Below are 19,764 nucleotides of genomic sequence, written 5' to 3' on the forward strand. Positions count from 1 at the left end.
GCTGTGAACTCATGGGATTAGGAGTTCAATCTAGTTGGGGTGTTGAAAAAGAAGAATGAACTACCTAATACTACCATTGTACTTATTGTATTTGAAAAATATCTAGTTAACATAGTTTTTTGTAGTTGTCATGTTATACAGGAAATTATTAAAATAAATTTTCATTCGTTGTGAAGCCATTAATAAAATAACAGGGTCTTTAAAGGCGACCAGAAGTAAGTCTTTGAAACGTCCAGAAAGGTGTCTTTCATTTCATTTATTTCTATATCTTTATATGAAGAAGGGAGTCCTTATAAACAAATCGAAGTTAGTATTTATAGGCGAACCAAAGGTTGCCTTCATAGTCGAAAGAGTCTCTACAGACGCCCAGAATGGAGCCTTTGTCAAAAGAATATATTTCCACGTGAGTAGAAGGGAGTCTTTCAGGCATGTCACAGATTCCGATCGGAATGGTTTCAATTCCGTGATTTCATTTCGATCGTTTTTGTTTTAGATTCTCCAGATTTCGATCGATTTGGTGAATTCCAAAAATCTTATTTTAAAGTGTAAATATGGCAACATTAGAGGAAACAAAATAAAGAAAAAAAACATATGATTAGAAAACACTGTAGAAGTGAAATTCTGAAAATATTGTGTTTAAAGAAAGCTTTTTTGTGCGAAAAGAACGTTAATTTTTATTCTATTTTCAGTTTTAATATAATTGAGGCGCAAAAACATTGAAAAATACCGTGTTTGAGTTCTTTCTTATTTTGTTCTTTTTTATGTTTGCCAGATTGTTTAGTTTTTAGAAACGAAGAAGAAAAACGTGATGTTCACGAAAAAATATGAGGCAACACTTTGTTAATAATTGGTTTTGTTGATTGAGAAATAATGGAAATTTGCGAATTTTTTCAATAAAATGATAAAAAAAATATATGAAATTAAATGTAATTGTGTTAATAAAACAATATTTTTATTATTTTGAAGTGCTTTTGGAGTGTTTTAAAGTGACATGTTACCAAAAAAAAAAAAAAAAAGAATACAATTCCACTTGATAAACCAAAAGTGGTTTCATTCCGAAAGAATTTTTCGGTTTCTGAAGAAGCTAAATACGAAATCAATTCCACTTACGATCGGAATTGGTTTCTGTGACATGCCAGTTTGTTAAAATGTTCTTTCACTTCCACAAAATTTGAATTTAAAAATCAACGTAATTCCAGTAACGCTAAAAAATATCCAAAAATATAATTTAACATATTGTGGAAAAACTTTCTGTAGATGATACAAAAATGTGTGATCCAATATAGCCCATCTTCGAACTGTATGTAGGATTCATAGTTTAAACAAATCGGCTACTTCTTTCGACATTCAAACATAGAATAAAGTGAGGTTAAATTGTACATCATTGTAAAAATCTTTAAAACTTATAGACCAAATTATTATAAAAAAGTAAAAAAAAAAATATTTACATCCAAAACCATATAACTAGGGAAAGCAAAAAAGGAAGAAATTTTGTTTTTGTTGCTAGTGTAAACATTTGTATTTAATACGTATCACTTTGTTTTGTCCATCATTTTGGGTATTTTTTGTTTTCCAAATTGAAACAACATAAAATGGAAGTGTTAATGTTGTGGCTGCATAGAAACCCCTCATTCCTAATGGCTAATGTTGCATATGAGACGATGCTGAGATGTTCTATCTCTCTAACATTGAATGGTAATTTTGAAAGAGTTGCTCTAATTTCTTTTAATAAAATTAGAATATAAAATATTTATACGACACGACACTTAGCGGCGGCAGCAGCAAAAGCCTATGTAATGCGCATTCTTTGTATAAATATTTTGTTAAGGAACATTCACTTGTATTTATTTTGGGGATGCAATGATTAGGAGGAGATTCATTCACATGTTGTGGGTCTTGAATTAAATCACAAAATCTACGTTACCTTACTCGATTTTATGTGATGGCATTTTTTAAAAGTTTGTCAATCAAAAAATATTCTTAAAAATCGGTCACTCTTACAGTTCTGAGAGTTACTGGTAAAAATCCCCCTTTAAAGATCTGATAGTACATCAAACAATTTTTAAATATCCAAGACTTATTCTTCTTAATGTTCGGATTAACCTTTGTCTTTCATAAAATATTCTTTAAATATCCACGGCATCTGCTGATTGTCTTCCCTAAAAATATTTTTTAACTATCCACGATTTGTGTTCCGGCTATCCCTTATAAACCCCCACATTTAAAGATCACATTATTTAAATATCCAAGAAATCTGTTCGTATAGACTCTCCTAAGAATTCTACATTTATAGAGCCATAAGTATCCTCCAAATTCATTAAATTAAATTCACAAAAAAAAAAAAAAAAATCCGCTACCTCCTCATTGCATCCCCATTGCCGGAGTGCATCGATATGTTGTAATCAAAAAGTAGAATGTATGTATATACGTTATTAAATACAATAAATGTTTTTGCAAAAACAATTCTAAAAACTATAGCCATACCTTGAAGCATAATAAAGTCTGGGGCATGCACATATTGTTTCCAAAGCACCGCCTTACCTTCGTTGATACATGTACATCATCGTCTTCGGTTTCATCATCACCCTCATCATGACCACAACTACCACCACCGAGTACGGTCATGGGTACATTATCGAAACTATTGTTTTGACAACGTAACATTCCAGACGAATGTGAAGATGTTACATTAATTGCTGCCGATTGACTAGTAGGTAGTTGCGTTGGTGGTGGCGGTGGCGATATGGGCAATTGTGGTGGTGCTTGCGTAGGAGCAACTATTTCTTCAAATGATGTTTCGCTGTAAAGTAATTTATCACCACTATTGTGGTTTGTTGTGTTATTGGCGGAATTGTTCAAAGCATTTAGCGAGGAAAATGAGTCATAGGCCGTTAACATGGCTGCTAGAAGAAAATAAATTTCTTCATTAGTTTCCTGTCTTCATTAGTGAGATGTGGTTAAGCTTACCTGAACTCCTTTGTATATCCTTTAGACCCTTTTCAATATTGATGCCCATGGTAGAACTGGATCTGGATCTATCTTGACATTCCTCGGGTAGTTGGTAACAGTACAACTCCTTGGCTGCTGTGGGCTTGATTTTCTCTTCATCGGGAAATATGTGGCGTATTTGGGAATTCCATATTTCACAAATCAACATAAAGTTGGGATTCAAATATGACAAGGAGGCCAGCTTGCGTTTCAAATCGAAATATTTACATTCGGAATTTAAGCGCAAACCATATTTTATGGGCACCGAACCATCGAGTAGGATAACTAGGGGTGGAAATAAAGACAAAACAATGTATTAACGAACATTTACAGCTGAAGAGAGCCTTTATAGGTAATCTGAGGAGAAAGGGGCTTCTAAAGACCCTTTCTGAAAGAATGGGAACTTCTAAAGACCCTTTCTAAAAGAAAGCGAACTTTCATAGACCCTTTCTAAAAGAAAGAGAACTTATATAGAAAGAAAGGTTGCTGCTATAGACCCTTCCGGTACGAAGGGGTGCTTCTATAAACCCTTCCGGAAAGAAAGGGTGCTTCTATAGAACCTTCCGGAAAAAGGGTTCTTCTGTAGACCCTTCCGGAAAGAACGGGTGCTTCTATAGACCCTTCCCGAAAGAAAAGGTGTTTCTATAGAACCTTCCGGAAAGAAAGCGGGCTTCTATAGACGCTTTCTAAAAAAACGGATTCTGAAGGATGACATTTCTGAAAGGCTGCGTCTATAGACCCTTTTTGAAAGAAAGGCTGCGTATAGACCCTTTTTGAAAGGGAAGAAGGCTTCTATAGACCCTTTCTAAAAAAAGTTGCATCTATAGACGCTTTGTGAAAGATTCCTATAACCAAAAAATTCCACAAAAATCCTTCACAACTTACCCAAAACTTCAAAATAAATATAATTCTCCACGGGTAGCGGCAAACTCAGCAAACTGAATGGATCAAAACGCACCGATTCACGGCCACAGCACATACAACTAACTTTGGATTTTAATTGACCATAGAAGAGATCAATGATGATCGATTGATTGCGGGCATGATGTTGAGACCATGCCTCAGAGGCAACAATTTTATCCGGTCTACCATTCGAATCCTTCAGCTCACTATATGGTTTCTCCATAACACGATTCAAATCTTCATGTAATGCATCCAGCAGCCATTCTAACAATTCCTGGGAATCATGTTGACCACCACCCGCAAATTGAGGAGCATATTTAGTCACACAAAATCTTAGTTTTAGTGGTGCCACCGAACGTGTTGTGGCACTCCAAACTTCTTTTAATAATTCACCATAACGTGTGGCTAAATGTCCACGTGTACCCAATTTATTGGTAGTGTTCAGCTCAAATAAATGCATATTTTGTCGGAAATATTGAGCCAATGGTTGAGTATTGAAGAGAACTTGTAGCGAGGCATTCATAAAGCATGTATTGCCTAAATTGTGTAGACCTGTGGCACCGGGGGCCTGCACCGACATTATGGAGGTACGGGTTAGACGACGATCGTTGATGGAAGATCCTCCAGATTGTGTTAGACTTAGGGAGCCCAATTCTTCGGGCCATGTTTGATCTTTATTGCGTATTTCCAAAAGTATCTGATCATTATCCTTGAATAGTAACTCTTTCAGAGTCATGTTATCTTCCTCCAAGAGGATGGCACTGTTATCGATATTTCCCGATGGTATGTGCCATAGGCGTATATCATCTGCACGCAAACGCAATTGTTCGCATAGAAAGGCTCCGACTTTTTGAACCGTGGCCAAACGACTAAAGGCTGCGGTATAGGCCAAATAACGTTTGGGTGGCTGTAAGACATTTGGCGATGAAATTGCTGCAAATCCTCCGCCGGATGCTATGACACCATAACTACCTAAAAGTGGAACATGAGTTAGTATGTAATGTTGTATACTTGAATTGGAAAAATGTTTCTTTACTTGTCATGGCTCCCCAATTATTGGCCATTTGTTGTTGTTGCGGCACAATTTGATGTAACAGAATCCTTAAATTCAAAGGATATAACTCCAACTCAACCTGATTGGAATTGGGTGGTTGTATAACTTGTCGTGGCAATGGTAAATTGTCACCATACCAACGATTTAAAGCCTTCCACAAAGATTTCGGTACCAGCTCAAAATTATGATTCTGTACCAATGGAGTATCACGTTTCAAATGACCACCTTCTCCGGTTAGGGTGCGTACATTCTTATAGGGATTGGGGATAACAAGATTGGTATTATCTATTGGCCCGGGTCGTGCACCCATTTGACGACATGATGAAATGCCACTGCTGGAAGAACCTGCAAGAGAAAGGTTGAAGTGTGTAATAAAGTAAATGTTGCGGATAAAACATTTCCCTGTTTTAAGAGAGATTTACCTAAACTACAATTATCAGCTGATCCTGTAACACCTAATTCTGCACACATTGCCGAATCCAAGGAGTTAGTATTGAAAGTTTCATCACAAACTACGGCCTCGTCAATGCCAGAAAATGATGTCCTCTGATATGTTCCATTCGAGGTATTTTTACAATATTCACAGGAGACGGTGGTATTGTTGACATAATGCAGCCATTGAATCCACCAATCGCGAGATATTAAATACCAAAATTGTCCAACTGTGTACTTGCGTTTCTCCTCCCGATCTAGCCAACCGCGAACTGAAAGGGGAATAATGAAACTCACATTAAAACCATAAAAAGAATTTAAAAAGAAAATAACCTTACCAATATCATGTTCCATATGGCGACATTGTGGCCATAGGCCAAACACAATATGACACACTTCAAAGATTAAATCCAAAAAGGGTTGGAGCAATTTTAAATTGCTTTCAACATTCCACATCATAAAGTCCTCGGCGGTTAGGGTGATGGATAAATCAGCCAATTGTTGGGAATCCTGGAAAAGACAGAAACATATTAATCAAATTCCAAATTCAACATTTTTCTTCACCTTACCATTGTTTGTGGTGCAACCCCACCACCTTCTTTTTGATTTGTAAAATTGACAATGTCCCTTAAAGCTTCCTGTTTGGTAATATCTTTGTACATATTAACATTTCGATTCTCTTTGGCCACATACAATAAAACATTTATCATTTGCAATGTTTCGGCATGATTCAGAACTCCATCACTATCAACATCAAATATTTTGAAACAAACTGAAATGGAGGGAAAAAGGTTAAGGATATTTTGAGAAACCAAAAATCAAAATCTCATACTTACATCTTGTCCTCTCTACCCCGGGTCCACGACAGGCGGCACTGACACCACAACACAACTCTTTGAAATCAATGTGAGCATCACGATTCTCATCAAAGGCATTGAATAGACCTTGTAATGCATTTTTTGGTATTGGGGGACTAAGTAAAGGTCCCAGAAACTGTAAATCCAATTGACCATTTGGTGAGGAATTTTTCAAACGCCAAAATTCTTTTTCCAAATCGACAATGTCCTGGAATTGAGAGAGAAAAAAGAGAAGTGGATATGAATGGATATGAAACAGAACGTGCTGTGAATAAAAAGAAAATGTCTTGGATAAAGATTTTCCGAGAGAACATGTTGCGGATAAGATATTTTCTTAGATAAAATGTTGCGGATAAAAGATTTTTGTAAGGAATATGTTGTGGATAATAAATTTTCATAGAGAAAATGTTGCGGATAAGAATTTTTCCACAGAAAATGATGCGGGTGAAAAGATTTCCTAGAGAAAATTTTGCGAATAAATATTTTTCCGAGAAAAAATTTTACGGATAAAAAAATTCGCAGGCGAAATGTTCTGGATATTAAAATGTTGCGGATAATCAATTTTCCTCTAGAAAATATTGAATTTTCGTAGAGAAAATGTTGCGGATAATACATTTTCATATAAGAAATGTTGCGGATAATGCAATTTCGTAAGGAATTGTTGCGGATAATAAATTTGATAATAAATTCGCCTTGAAAATGCTCCTGATAATAAAATTTTGTGTAGAAAAGGGTGCGGATAATACATTTTCCTATTGAAAATGTAGCGGATAATACATTTTCATAAAGAAAATGTTGCGTATAATACATTTTCGTATAGAAAAGGTTGCGGATAACCTATTTTCGTAGAGAAAATGTTGCGGATAAAACATTTTCCTATAGAAAATGTTGAGGATTAAACATTTTCGTATAGAAGAAGTTGCGGATAATACATTTTCGAGTAGAATAGGTTGCGAATAATACACTTTCGAGTAGAAAAAGATGCGGATAATCCATTTTTTATAGAAAATGTTGCGGATAATAAATTTTGTTGGGAGAAGATGTTGCGGATAAAACATTTTCCTATAGAAAATATTGCGGATAAAACATTTTCGTATAGAAAATTTTGCGGATTATACCTTTTCGTGTAGAAAAGGTTGCGGATAACCCATTTTCGTAGAGAAAATGTTGCGGATAAAACATTTTCCTATAGAAAATGTTGAGGATTAAACATTTTCGTATAGAAGAAGTTGCGGGTAATACATTTTCGAGTAGAAAAAGAAGCGGATGATCCATTTTTGTACAGAAAATGTTGCGGATAATAAATTTTGTTGGGAGAAAATGTTGCGGATAAAACATTTTCGTATAGAAAATTTTGCGGATTATACATTTTCGTGTAGAAAATTTTGCGGATAATACATTTTCGAGTAGAAAAAGTTGCGGATAATCCATTTTTGATAGAAAATGTTGCGGATAATCCATTTTTGTATAGAAAATGTTGCGGATAAAACATTTTCATATAGAAAATGTTGCGCATTATACATTTTCGTGTAGAAAAATTGCGGATAATACATTTTCGTGTAAAAAAACGTAGCGGATAATACATGATCGTTTAGAAATTAGTGCGGATAAAACATTTTCGTATAGTAACGATTTTGGATAATTCATTTTCCTATAGAAAATATTACAGATCATACATTTTCGTGTAGAAAAGGTAGTGGATAATACATTTTCGTGTAGAAAACTTTGCGGATAATAAATTTTCGTATAAAAGATATTGAGAATAATACATTTTCGTATTGAAAATGCTGCGGAAAAAAGAAATCTATGTAAGCGCTTTTGTTTAGCAAACAGAGATGCTGTAAATTCGAGCTTTAAGTAGACAAATAAGAAAGTATCAGTGAGCTGTGCCGACAGAGATATACCCTCAGTCTCGGAACTAAAGAAAATAAGTAAACTCAAAACTTCTGACGTATATAGAGGTTTTTTGAGAGTGGTCCGATGTAGTTAATATTTGGACATAATCCGATTCTGTAAGAAATAATACGATGTACAACAATTGCATCAAATCGGGTACTCCCTCCGAGGGTTATCTTACGTATTATCCAGTACAGTTGGAGCCGGCAGGCTTAGAAGCTCAGTCTTGCTCTTGACTTGTCACCGAAAAAAGTGTACCGTCGTAACTAAGGCCGCGTACACAACATGTTGCCAAAAAATTTTAAAACGAACCCACGAGTCCTTAGACTGCACTCATTCTCCAAACTTTGTATGGGAGGTACACGAAGGAGTGGTCCGATGTAGTCAATATTTGGACATAATCCGAGTCTTTAAGAAATAATACGACAGAGGCTTTTTTAGGAGCTTTTGTGCCATTATCTCAGAAAGTATAGACTTGCTTCCGAAAAAAGTTGCGTCGTCGTAACAGGGCCCACAAGAAGAACTTATTGCAAAAATGTTTAAAATGGTCCAATGCGAGCTGTTAAACTGTACTTTTTCTAAATTTTGTATGGAAGTTACATGAAGGAGTATACCGATTTAGTCCACATTCAAACCTAATCAATGCCTGAAAGTAATATTACCATATGCAAAGTTTTGACCAAATCGGTTACTACCTTCGAGAGTTATCAACCTGCAGCGAAAATTTCAAACGTTTGTGAGACAGGTACCGGAAGGAGTGGACCAATATGGCCTATCTTCGAAATTAAACTAAGTTTGGACAAAATATTACGATACCCAACATTTTACAGACGAACGGGCATGGCCAGATCAACTCCAAATTGTGTGAAAAGGGTTTCATTCAACATACTTGGGGTCTAAAACCATTATTTCGATTAGGCACACTTTTTTAGTCGTATCAAAGTGAATATATCCTCTTTAGCCTATAGGCTGAGGTAATAAAAAGTCGGAGGGTAATTGCCTGCTACAACAACAAAAACAATCGAAAGTTCATAAAAATCAAAGGCAAATTAATACCTATATGTCATCGAAACACTGAATTGAGTCTAAATCGACGAGTAGACAGAAGTCTAAATAGAGAAGTTGATGAAAGCCTTCATAGACGAGTAGAAGGGAGTCAGATGGTAATATTTATAGAAGAGCAGGTGGGAATCTTCAAAGATGAACCAAAGGGAGTGTTTATAGAGCTACCAGAAGCAACCTTTATAGGCCAAAGATAATTTTTATAGATGTTCTCAGTCAAGTTTTATAGACAACATGATGATGGGGATCTTTATGACACTTTCTGAAACACATTCGATTACATCCCCGCCTAAGGTCAATTAACCCTTAAGATGACATTTCATTAAAGGACCAAATGAAAACTGTTTGTTTTCAGACAAAGAACTGCTTTGTTGTGGTTTGATCCTTTGTAACCAAAGCAAATGCATACAAATCAAGAGAGAGCAAAGATGAAGGATAGATAACCTGATGATGTTATTGTTATTTGTTGCAATTGCTGTAGTAAACAAAGGAAACATTATCCTAGATTTGTTATTTACGACATGCGCAATAATGATGATTCCTTTATATGTTTATAATTTAAAATTTGTTTACTGCCACCACCTACCTTCTCCTCTAAATGTGTTACACCCGCTAAACTTTGATAAAATGTTGGCGTTTCCAATTCCGATGTTAGTGAAATACAATTATCAGATAGCAACCATTTCGATAAGACGGTTGAGGTGCGATTTTTCAGCAACCATGCTTGGAATTGTTCAAAATTTATGCGATCTGTTTGGGCAAACAGTGATGCACTTTCATAAGGCAATAAATTGAGGGCTTTGGTAAAATCCGATTTTAAAATATATGTGCCGCTGTCATTGCAATAGAGATTCCAAAGAAATCTGTGGGAAAAAGAAAGAAAATATATGTATATGTATATAGAAAACAAAAATTTAGGTTTCATTAAAACTACCTTGTCTTCTCTTCTTCGGTGCCTTTTGTTATTAAAACCAAACCACATAACAAATCTTTGAAAGATATTCCCTTATTTGTACCACCGCATGCTGTATACAGCAGATCTGTTACATGCGCTGGAACACCCTCGAATAGGACATCCTGTTGAAAGGCATTACGGCTAAGATTTGTTCGTCCAACACCAGCTGATTTCTTGAAGGCCTCCTTTAGGCGCCTCAATTCCGATTCAGAAACTAAAAGTAAAAAAATATAAAACAAATAATTAATCAATAATAATTTGAAATACAAGAAGCAATACACCACCTAATGAATGATAAAAATCAACAAATAAAATGTCTTGTTATACCGTTGTTCGTCCCCTCGAAAGGTTCTTTAAAGTTGAGTCGTCTTGCCCACTATGTTTTGTTCTGCATAGTAATGATTCATTGTTTTCAAAAATCTTATCTACATTAGCAAACTGAAGAACCTAATGTACAACAATATTGACATAAGCAGCATGTATTTGTTAATAATTTTATACATTTATGGTTGGGTTGCAATTCTAAATCTGTTTCTGTGGTTGTTCCTCATAATTGAAAGGATTTATTTTCGATTTTGCGTATAAAACAAATATTGGTTAATTAATTTTATTTTTTTGTTTAATAACTAATAGTGAAAAAAACTGTTTGAAGAGGCTATACAAAGAGGCAGCATATTACAAAAATAAGGAACTAAAAGAGGTGTGTTGTAGGCACCAAATGGAGCTAAAGGGGACATTCATAAGCTAGCCTAAGAGAGGCCTTTTAAGCGTGCTGAATAAACTCTTCATAGGCGAGAGTAAGGAGATTTTATAGGCGAGCTGAAGGGAGACTTTATGCGAGCTGAAAGGAGAATTCATAGGCGAGCTGTTGCTCGATTTTATAGATGAGCTGAAGGGAGATTTTATAGGCGAGCTGTAGGGAGATTGTAAAGGTAAGCTGAAGGGAGATTTAATATTCGAACTGTAGTTTTAAAGACCAGCAGCGATCAGAGTTATGTATAGTGAGCTGTAGGGAGATTTTATAGGCAAGATGAAAGGATAATGATAACAAAATGTATAGACGATAGGAAGGAAATCTTTATAGGTTACCGAAAGAGAGTCTTTATAGATAAATTGAAGTAAGACTTTGCAGGCGAACTGAAAGGAGATTTTATATTCGAGCTGTAGGAAAATTTAGTAGGCGACCAGAAAGAAAGTCTTGAAGGCGATCAGCAGTGATTCTCCGATCAGATGGGAGTCTGTTCATGCGGCCAGCAGGGAGTATTTATAGACGACGCGAAACTAGTATTTATGGACGTTCAGATGGAAGTTTTTATGGGCAGCCACAAGAGAGAGTTATATGGGACTAAAAGAGAGATTAAAAAAGTTGAGCTGAACAGAAAAGTCTTTATACGAGAAGGGAGATTTTAAAGGTGGCTGAAGGGAGAAGTCTTTAGAAGCGATCTGAAGGGCGTCGTTATAGACAACCTAAATGTGTTCTTTGGAGGTGATCTGAACGGAGCAGCACCCTTCTTTCACAAAGGGCCTATAGAAGCACCCTTTATTTCACAATGGGTCTATAGAAGCACCCTTTATTTCACAATAGCTCTATAGAAGCACGCTTTATTTTAGAAAGGGTCTATAGAAGCAACCTTTATTTCACAAAGTGTCTTTTGAAGCACCCTTTATTTCACAAAGTGTCTTTTGAAGCACCCTTTATTTCACAAAGTGTCTTTTGAAGCACCCTTTATTTCATAAAGGGTCTTTAAAAGCACCCTTTATTTCACAAAGGGTCTTTAGAAGCTCCCTTTATTTCACAAAGGGTCTATAGAAGCACCCTTTATTTCACAGAGGGTCTATAGTAGCACCATAACTTTCAGGAAGGGTAGATAGAACCGTAACAATGTGTCTTTGGAAGCATCCTTTATTTCACAAAGGGTCTTTGGAAGCACCCTTTATTTCACAAAGGGTCTTCGGAAGCACCCTTTATTTCACAAAGGGTCTTTGGAAGCACCCTTTATTTCACAAAGGGTCTTTGGAAGCACCCTTTATTTCACAAAGGGTCTTTGGAAGCACCCTTTATTTCACAAAGATTCTTTGGAAGCACCCTTTATTTCACAAAGGGTCTTTGGAAGCACCCTTTATTTCACAAAGGGTATTTTGGAAGCACCCTTTATTTCACAAAGGGTCTTTGGAAGCACCCTTTATTTCACAAAGGGTCTTTAGAAGCAACCTTTATTTCACAAAGGGTCTTTGAAAGCACCCTTTATTTCACAAAGGGTCTTTGGAAGCACCCTTTATTTCACAAAGGGTCTTTGGAAGCACCCTTTATTTCACAAAAGGTCTTTGGAAGCACCCTTTATTTCACAAAGGGTCTTTGGAAGCACCCTTTATTTCACAAAGGGTCTTTGGAAGCACCCTTTATTTCACAAAGGGTCTTTGGAAGCAGCCTTTATTTCACAAAGGGTCTTTGGAAGCATCCTTTATTTCACAAAGAGTCTTTGGAAGCACCCTTTATTTCACAAAGGGTCTTTGGAAGCACACTTCATTTCACAAAGGGCCTTTGGAAGCACCCTTTATTTCACAAAGGGTCTTTGGAAGCACCCTTTACTTCACAAAGGGTCTTTGGAAGCACCCTTTATTTCACAAAGGGTCTTTGGAAGCACCCTTTATTTCACAAAGGGTCTTTAGAAGCACCCTTTATTTCACAAAGGGTCTTTAGAAGCACCCTTTATTTCACAAAGGGTCTTTAGAAGCGCCCTTTATTTCACGAATGGTCTATAGAAGCACCCTTTATTTTACGAATGGTCTATAGAAGCACCCTTTACTTCACCAAAGGTTCTATAGAAGCACCCTTTATTTCACAATGGGTCTATAGAAGCACCTTTATTTCACAAAGTGTCTTTTGAAGCACCCTTTATTTCACAAAGTGTCTTTTGAAGCACCCTTTATTTCACAAAGTGTCTTTTGAAGCACCCTTTATTTCATAAAGGGTCTTTAAAAGCACCCTTTATTTCACAAAGGGTCTTTAGAAGCTCCCTTTATTTCACAAAGGGTCTATAGAAGCACCCTTTATTTCACAGAGGGTCTATAGTAGCACCATAACTTTCAGGAAGGGTAGATAGAACCCTAACAATGTGTCTTTGGAAGCATCCTTTATTTCACAAAGGGTCTTTGGAAGCACCCTTTATTTCACAAAGGGTCTTCGGAAGCACCCTTTATTTCACAAAGGGTCTTTGGAAGCACCCTTTATTTCACAAAGGGTCTTTGGAAGCACCCTTTATTTCACAAAGGGTCTTTGGAAGCACCCTTTATTTCACAAAGATTCTTTGGAAGCACCCTTTATTTCACAAAGGGTCTTTGGAAGCACCCTTTACTTCACAAAGGGTCTTTGGAAGCACCCTTTATTTCACAAAGGGTCTTTGGAAGCACCCTTTATTTCACAAAGGGTATTTTGGAAGCACCCTTTATTTCACAAAGGGTCTTTGGAAGCACCCTTTATTTCACAAAGGGTCTTTAGAAGCAACCTTTATTTCACAAAGGGTCTTTGAAAGCACCCTTTATTTCACAAAGGGTCTTTGGAAGCACCCTTTATTTCACAAAGGGTCTTTGGAAGCACCCTTTATTTCACAAAGGGTCTTTGGAAGCAGCCTTTATTTCACAAAGGGTCTTTGGAAGCATCCTTTATTTCACAAAGAGTCCTTGGAAGCACCCTTTATTTCACAAAGGGTCTTTGGAAGCACACTTCATTTCACAAAGGGCCTTTGGAAGCACCCTTTATTTCACAAAGGGTCTTTGGAAGCACCCTTTACTTCACAAAGGGTCTTTGGAAGCACCCTTTATTTCACAAAGGGTCTTTGGAAGCACCCTTTATTTCACAAAGGGTCTTTAGAAGCACCCTTTATTTCACAAAGGGTCTTTAGAAGCACCCTTTATTTCACAAAGGGTCTTTAGAAGCGTCCTTTATTTCACGAATGGTCTATAGAAGCACCCTTTATTTTACGAATGGTCTATAGAAGCACCCTTTACTTCACCAAAGGTTCTATAGAAGCACCCTTTATTTCACAATGGGTCTATAGAAGCACCTTTATTTCACAAAGGGTCTATAGAAGCACCCTTTATTTCACAAAGGGTCTTTGGAAGCACCCTTTATTTCACAAAGGGTCTTTGGAAGCACCCTTTATTTCACAAAGGGTCTTTAGAAGCACCCTTTATTTCACAAAGGGTCTATAGAAGCACCTTTATTTCACAAAGGGTCTATAGAAGCACCCTTTATTTCACAAAGGGTCTTTGGAAGCACCCTTTATTTCACAAAGGGTCTTTGGAAGCACCCTTTATTTCACAAAGGGTCTTTAGAAGCACCCTTTATTTCACAAAGGGTCTTTAGAAGCACCCTTTATTTCACGAATGGTCTATAGAAGCACCCTTTATTTCACGAATGGTCTATAGAAGCACACTTTATTTCACGAATGGTTTATAGAAGCACCCTTTACTTCACAAAAGGTTCTATAGAAGCACCCTTTATTTCACAATGGGTTTATAGAAGCACCCTTTATTTCACAATCGGTCTATAGAAGCACCCTTCATTTCACAAAGGGTCTATAGAAGCACCCTTTATTTCACAAAGGGTATATAGAAGCACCCTAACTTTCAGGAAGGGTAGATACAAGAACCCTAACAAAGTGTCTTTGGAAGCACCCTTTCTTTTACAAAGGGCCTTTGGAAGCACCCTTTATTTCACAAAGGCAGAAGCAGCATTTCCATTAGAAAGGGTCTATAGAAGTACCCTAACTTTCAGAAAGGGTCGATAGAAGAACCCTAACTTTCAGAAAGTGTCGATAGAAGCACACAAACATTCAGAAAGGAAGCTTCCTTTCTTTCATAAAGGGATTTTGGAAGCACCCTTCCTTTCACAAAGGGTCTTTGGAAGCATCCTTTCTTTCACAAAGTGTCTTTGGAACCACCCCTTTTAAAGGTTTATCGTAGGAAGCAACCTTTCATTCACAAAGGGTCTTTGGAAGCACACTTTCCTTCCTTGGAAGCACCCTTTCTTTCACAAAGGGTGTTTGGAAGCACCCTCTTTTCACAAAGGGTGTTTGGAAGCACCCTTTATTGGAAGCACCCTTTATTTATTTCATAAAGGGTGTTTGGAAGCACCCTTTATTTCAGAAAGGGTCTTTGGAAGCACCCTTTCTTTCACAAAGGGCTTTGGAAGCAACCTTTCCTTCACAAAGGGACTTTGGAAGCAACCTTTCCTTCCCAAAGGGACTTTGGAAGCAACCTTTCTTTCAAAAAGGTTCTTTGGAAACAAAATTTCTTTAAGAAAGGGTCTTTGGAAGCACCTTTCTTTCAGAAAAGGTCTAGAAAAATTCTTTAAAAATGTAAATTTTTAATTTTATGGACAGGAGCTAATTTCGGGCACGGGAACAAAATATTTTTTAAATTTAAAATTTTAAACAAGTGAATTTTCGTAACTTCAGAGGCCCATATCTCGAGAAGTATGGACTTCCACAACAAATGTTGTATATATTTGTAGTCAGGGTGACGAGATTTACCTATGAAAAACAATTTCATCCCGATCCCAGCTTAGTAGGTAAGCATCCTTTCTTTCATGAAGGGTCAATGGAAGCTTCCTTCCTTTCAGAAAGTGCCTATGGAAGCACCCTATTTATCTTTCAGAAAGGGTATATAGGTAGAAGTGAAAGATAACCAACGCAATTGTGACGATTTTGTTGCGTAGACGCTGTTGAAATGTGTTCAAAGGTCCAAGTCTTAAATTCCAGGTCCAGTTCACCTTTAGCTTTTGAAGTGACAGGTCAACATCTTTTTACGTGCGCACTACACACAAGTCGTTATCTTCATAACATAAATCGTTGCTTATTACATTCATATTTTTTGAGAACTTTTTCATTCGTTTTGTTTAATAAACTTTTTAAAATAAAACGCGTTAGTGGTTGGTGTTCATAATGGCGTCCTCCTCGGGAGGAAATTATTACGCTTGCCTAGATCCAGGGGAAACAAGCCCCTCCTCTCCTAGGCGTAAAAAGCAAAAAACCAGCGCAACAATTCATCTTGGGAATTCTTTGAATTACCCTCCCCTTCTTCAGTCAAAAACAAGGAAACAATGTCCAAAATATATTATAATGAAAAGCAAATATGCAGAAAAACCATTGAATACTTTCAACATTTTCCTCTTGTCCAAGGCGATACAAGGCATATCTAGTGAGCCGACATTAAAAACTGTATTTACAAGGGATGGTAATATATTATTTTAAACAAAAAACGAAGCTCAGGCTTCTCGTTTCTTAAAGGCAAAGAATCTGGCAGGTATCTGCCCCATTGAATGCACACTACATCCTACATTAAATACCATTAAAGGATTCATACACTGTGACCTTCTGACTAATCTTAGCGAAGAACAGATCGTGGAAGGAATGAAATCCCAGGGAGTCACTGCATGCCAAAAGATCACATCTTATAAAGACGGTAAAGTAACCAACACACCAATGCACGTTCTTAGTTTTGATCTATACGACTTGCCAGAAACTGTCGAAGTTGGAATAATCCCATGTAAAATCAAGGAATATGTCCCAAACCCATTGCAATGTAAAAACTGTTTTAAAATTGGACACACAAAAAAGCATTGCAACAACAACCCTACTTGTGAAGTTTGTTCTTCTTCAGTTCATGATCCCCAGCTTTGCACTAAAATTCAATGCATTAACTGCAATCACCCGCACCGTTCCAACAATAAAAAATGTCCAGCAATACTGCAAAGAAAGGAGGTACTGAAATACAAAATAAAAAACAAATGCTCATTCAAAGAAGCACTTCAACAAACACCAAAAAATATTTCGTTTGACGTACCAACAGAAACATTGGAAAATGCTATAGAAGAGCGTAGAAAGAGACTGAACATAACTAATAAAGAAAACAACAACACCTCAGCCACCGTTACTGAACAGAACATCAATGTTCATCAACAGTCAGAAATTAACAACAAAACAACAAAAACTACCGAAATAACAACTCACACAACAAAATCCACCACAGAAAATTCAACATCTATAATTAACAGAGATACTCTCTCTGTTAATACTCAATTAAATAAAACTATACCAACTACATCACAAACAAATACACAAACATCTAATACCGATCTAAAACAATATAAAAAACCAATCACAAGCTACAGCCCATCAACTCTCAACAAACCTCATTCATCCACTCTCAATATTTCAAAAAACATCTCTGAAGAAACAAATAACGATTCTCTTAAACATACCCCAGCAAAAATAACATCCAGAAGATCTGAAGTGCATGACAAAGATGATATTGACATGTCTAATTAAATTTGCTTAGTACGTTTGGATTTGGGGGATCCGCTCGGCCCCGGGTGTCGATTCCGTAGCGTATGTGTTAAACAAAATCCAGTCGTTTTGTTCAACATATGCGCTATGGTGTTGGCATTTGGGACCGTGTGGATCCCCCACATCCAACGTATTATTTGATACATTCCTTTTATCACCTCCACATGGATAGTTTTGGAATTATTCAGTGGAATATAAAAGGACTTGTAAATAATTACATCGATCTTCAATTACTTCTAAAAGATCACAATCCACAATTTGTATCTTTACAAGAAACCCACCTACCATACAACTCTCAACTTATTGGTCCTAAAGCCTACACCGCATACACAGCTAATAAACCTGTAAACACCACAGCGAAAAGCGGCGTTGGTGTGTTAATTAAAAATAATATACCCCACAAAAGAATATTCAATAATTCGAATATTTTAAACATTGTTATGGAAATTACTTTAAGCATAAAATTTACCATAGTTTCTGTATATATTAACCCGAACGAACCATTTTCCTTAACTGATGTATTAGATATTTTCACCAACATACATACACCTATAATTTTCGTCGGTGATGTTAATAGTTGGAACACCATCTGGGGATCTACCAAAAATAACTCAAGGGGTGTGGTTCTGGAAAATGCTATTAATATCCAAAACTTATGCATAATTAATGATGGCAAACCCACCCACCTATCAACGTTTGGGACTTTTACAAATATAGATATTACGTGCTGTTCCCCATCTCTCCTTCCTTTAGTACAGAGTTACACTCTTGACGATCTTTACGGAAGTGATCATTTCCCCATCATTACCAACATCAATTTCGGCTCTGCATTCTTGAAAGTAAAACCATTCTACAAGTAAAATCTAAAAAAGGCGAACTGGAGTTCCTATAGTTCTAATGTTAACACAGAATTAGCCACCAAAACCCTTAATGGAAACCCCCAACAAAGTAAACGCCATTATCACAAAGGCCATTCGCAAAGCGTGTAACAAAACTATCCCGAGAATGAAGCAAACCGCTAAGTCATATGTTCCGTGGTGGAACAAGGAGCTTAACAACCTGCGCAAAAACAAAATAACCACCTATCGCAAATTTAGAAGATCTCCCTCCTCGGAAAATCTGAAATTATATAAAAAGGCAAATGCGAAATTTAGATACGAATCAAAGAAGGCAAAAGCAATCTGCTTCTACAATTTCTCCCGTACCATAAGCCGTGATATGCCTCTCAGTCTCGTATGGCAAAAAATAAACAAAATGACCAGGAAAAGTTCGCATCATACGTTTACAACAATGGAATCCAACGGCACGAGTATTAGCGATCCAGTTGAAATTGCGAACCTTTTCGGCAACAAATGGTCAATAGAATCGTCTAATAACAGCTTTTCTCTGGAATTTTGTTCTGCTAAAGGTGGCATTCCCCACACTTTTTCTAATATCCCATCAAACAAACACGCATCGATTATTGAATCAAGCATAACAACTATAGAACTTACTTGTGCTTTGAAGAAAGTGAAGGGTATCACCCCAGGGAGGGATAATATTTCTTATCCCATGATACAAAATTTGTCCGACAGCACCAAATCTGAACTGATATCTCTATATAATTCAGTTTTCGACACTGGAATAATCCCTTACTCATGGAAATCGGCAATTATTGTACCAATACCCAAGCCACACAAGACTAAGACCGATTTTTCTTCGTATCGACCAATTTCATTGCTACCCTGCCTTTCCAAACTATTAGAGCGTATTATTTCTAATCGTCTATTATGGTTCCTTGGTATACGAAATCTCATAGCAGCTAATCAAGTAGCTTATAAAGCAAATCAAGGCTGTATTGACGCCCTCCTGCATATAGACTTTTATGCAACAAAAGCCATTTCTACAAGAAACCATTCATCAGTATTATCAATTGATTTCGAAAAAGCATTCGATCGCATAGGCATGCATATCATTTTGGACTCCTTATCTTCTTGGGGAGTAGGATGCAAGATATTAAACTACGTAAAATCTTTTCTCTCTGGGCGCTCTTTTCGCGTCAGAATTAATAACTATCTCTCGGACCAATTCACGTTGGAAAATGGCATCCCCCAAGGTTCTCCGCTGTCTGTAATACTTTTCCAAATCGCGTTCAATCAGATAAGCCATATCATAAACAAGTGTCCAAAATTGTATCACTGCCTTTACGCCGATGATCTCTATATTTTGAGCTGCAACAAAGACAATAATGCAACCAACTCTCAGTTTTCCAATATTATAAACGATATT

At 36.6% G+C, this 19,764-nt stretch overlaps 1 protein-coding gene across 4 annotated transcripts in view; it reads right to left on the bottom strand.

Moving 5' to 3' along the window:
• Positions 1–19,764, bottom strand: part of Usp32 (Ubiquitin specific protease 32) — a 34,249-nt gene that overhangs the window by 11,109 nt on the left and 3,376 nt on the right. The window contains exons 2-11 of one of the 4 annotated variants that reach the window (XM_073985600.1): positions 10,127–10,361; positions 9,779–10,055; positions 6,214–6,442; positions 5,947–6,149; positions 5,716–5,887; positions 5,368–5,649; positions 4,928–5,290; positions 3,874–4,863; positions 2,968–3,273; positions 2,542–2,900 (exon numbers count right to left, since the gene is read on the bottom strand). In XM_073985600.1, coding sequence (XP_073841701.1) covers positions 2,542–2,900; positions 2,968–3,273; positions 3,874–4,863; positions 4,928–5,290; positions 5,368–5,649; positions 5,716–5,887; positions 5,947–6,149; positions 6,214–6,442; positions 9,779–10,055; positions 10,127–10,361 — 3,416 coding nt within the window. Of the gene's footprint in view, positions 1–2,484; positions 2,904–2,967; positions 3,274–3,873; positions 4,864–4,927; positions 5,291–5,367; positions 5,650–5,715; positions 5,888–5,946; positions 6,150–6,213; positions 6,443–9,778; positions 10,056–10,126; positions 10,362–19,764 lie in introns of all 4 variants that reach the window. The other 3 variants (XM_073985599.1, XM_073985598.1, XM_073985597.1) reach the window with 3 other exon arrangements.

Source organism: Musca autumnalis, unplaced genomic scaffold, assembly GCF_047663935.1.
Source record: "Musca autumnalis isolate F117 unplaced genomic scaffold, ASM4766393v1 scaffold_4, whole genome shotgun sequence".
NCBI lineage: Eukaryota > Metazoa > Arthropoda > Insecta > Diptera > Muscidae > Musca > Musca autumnalis.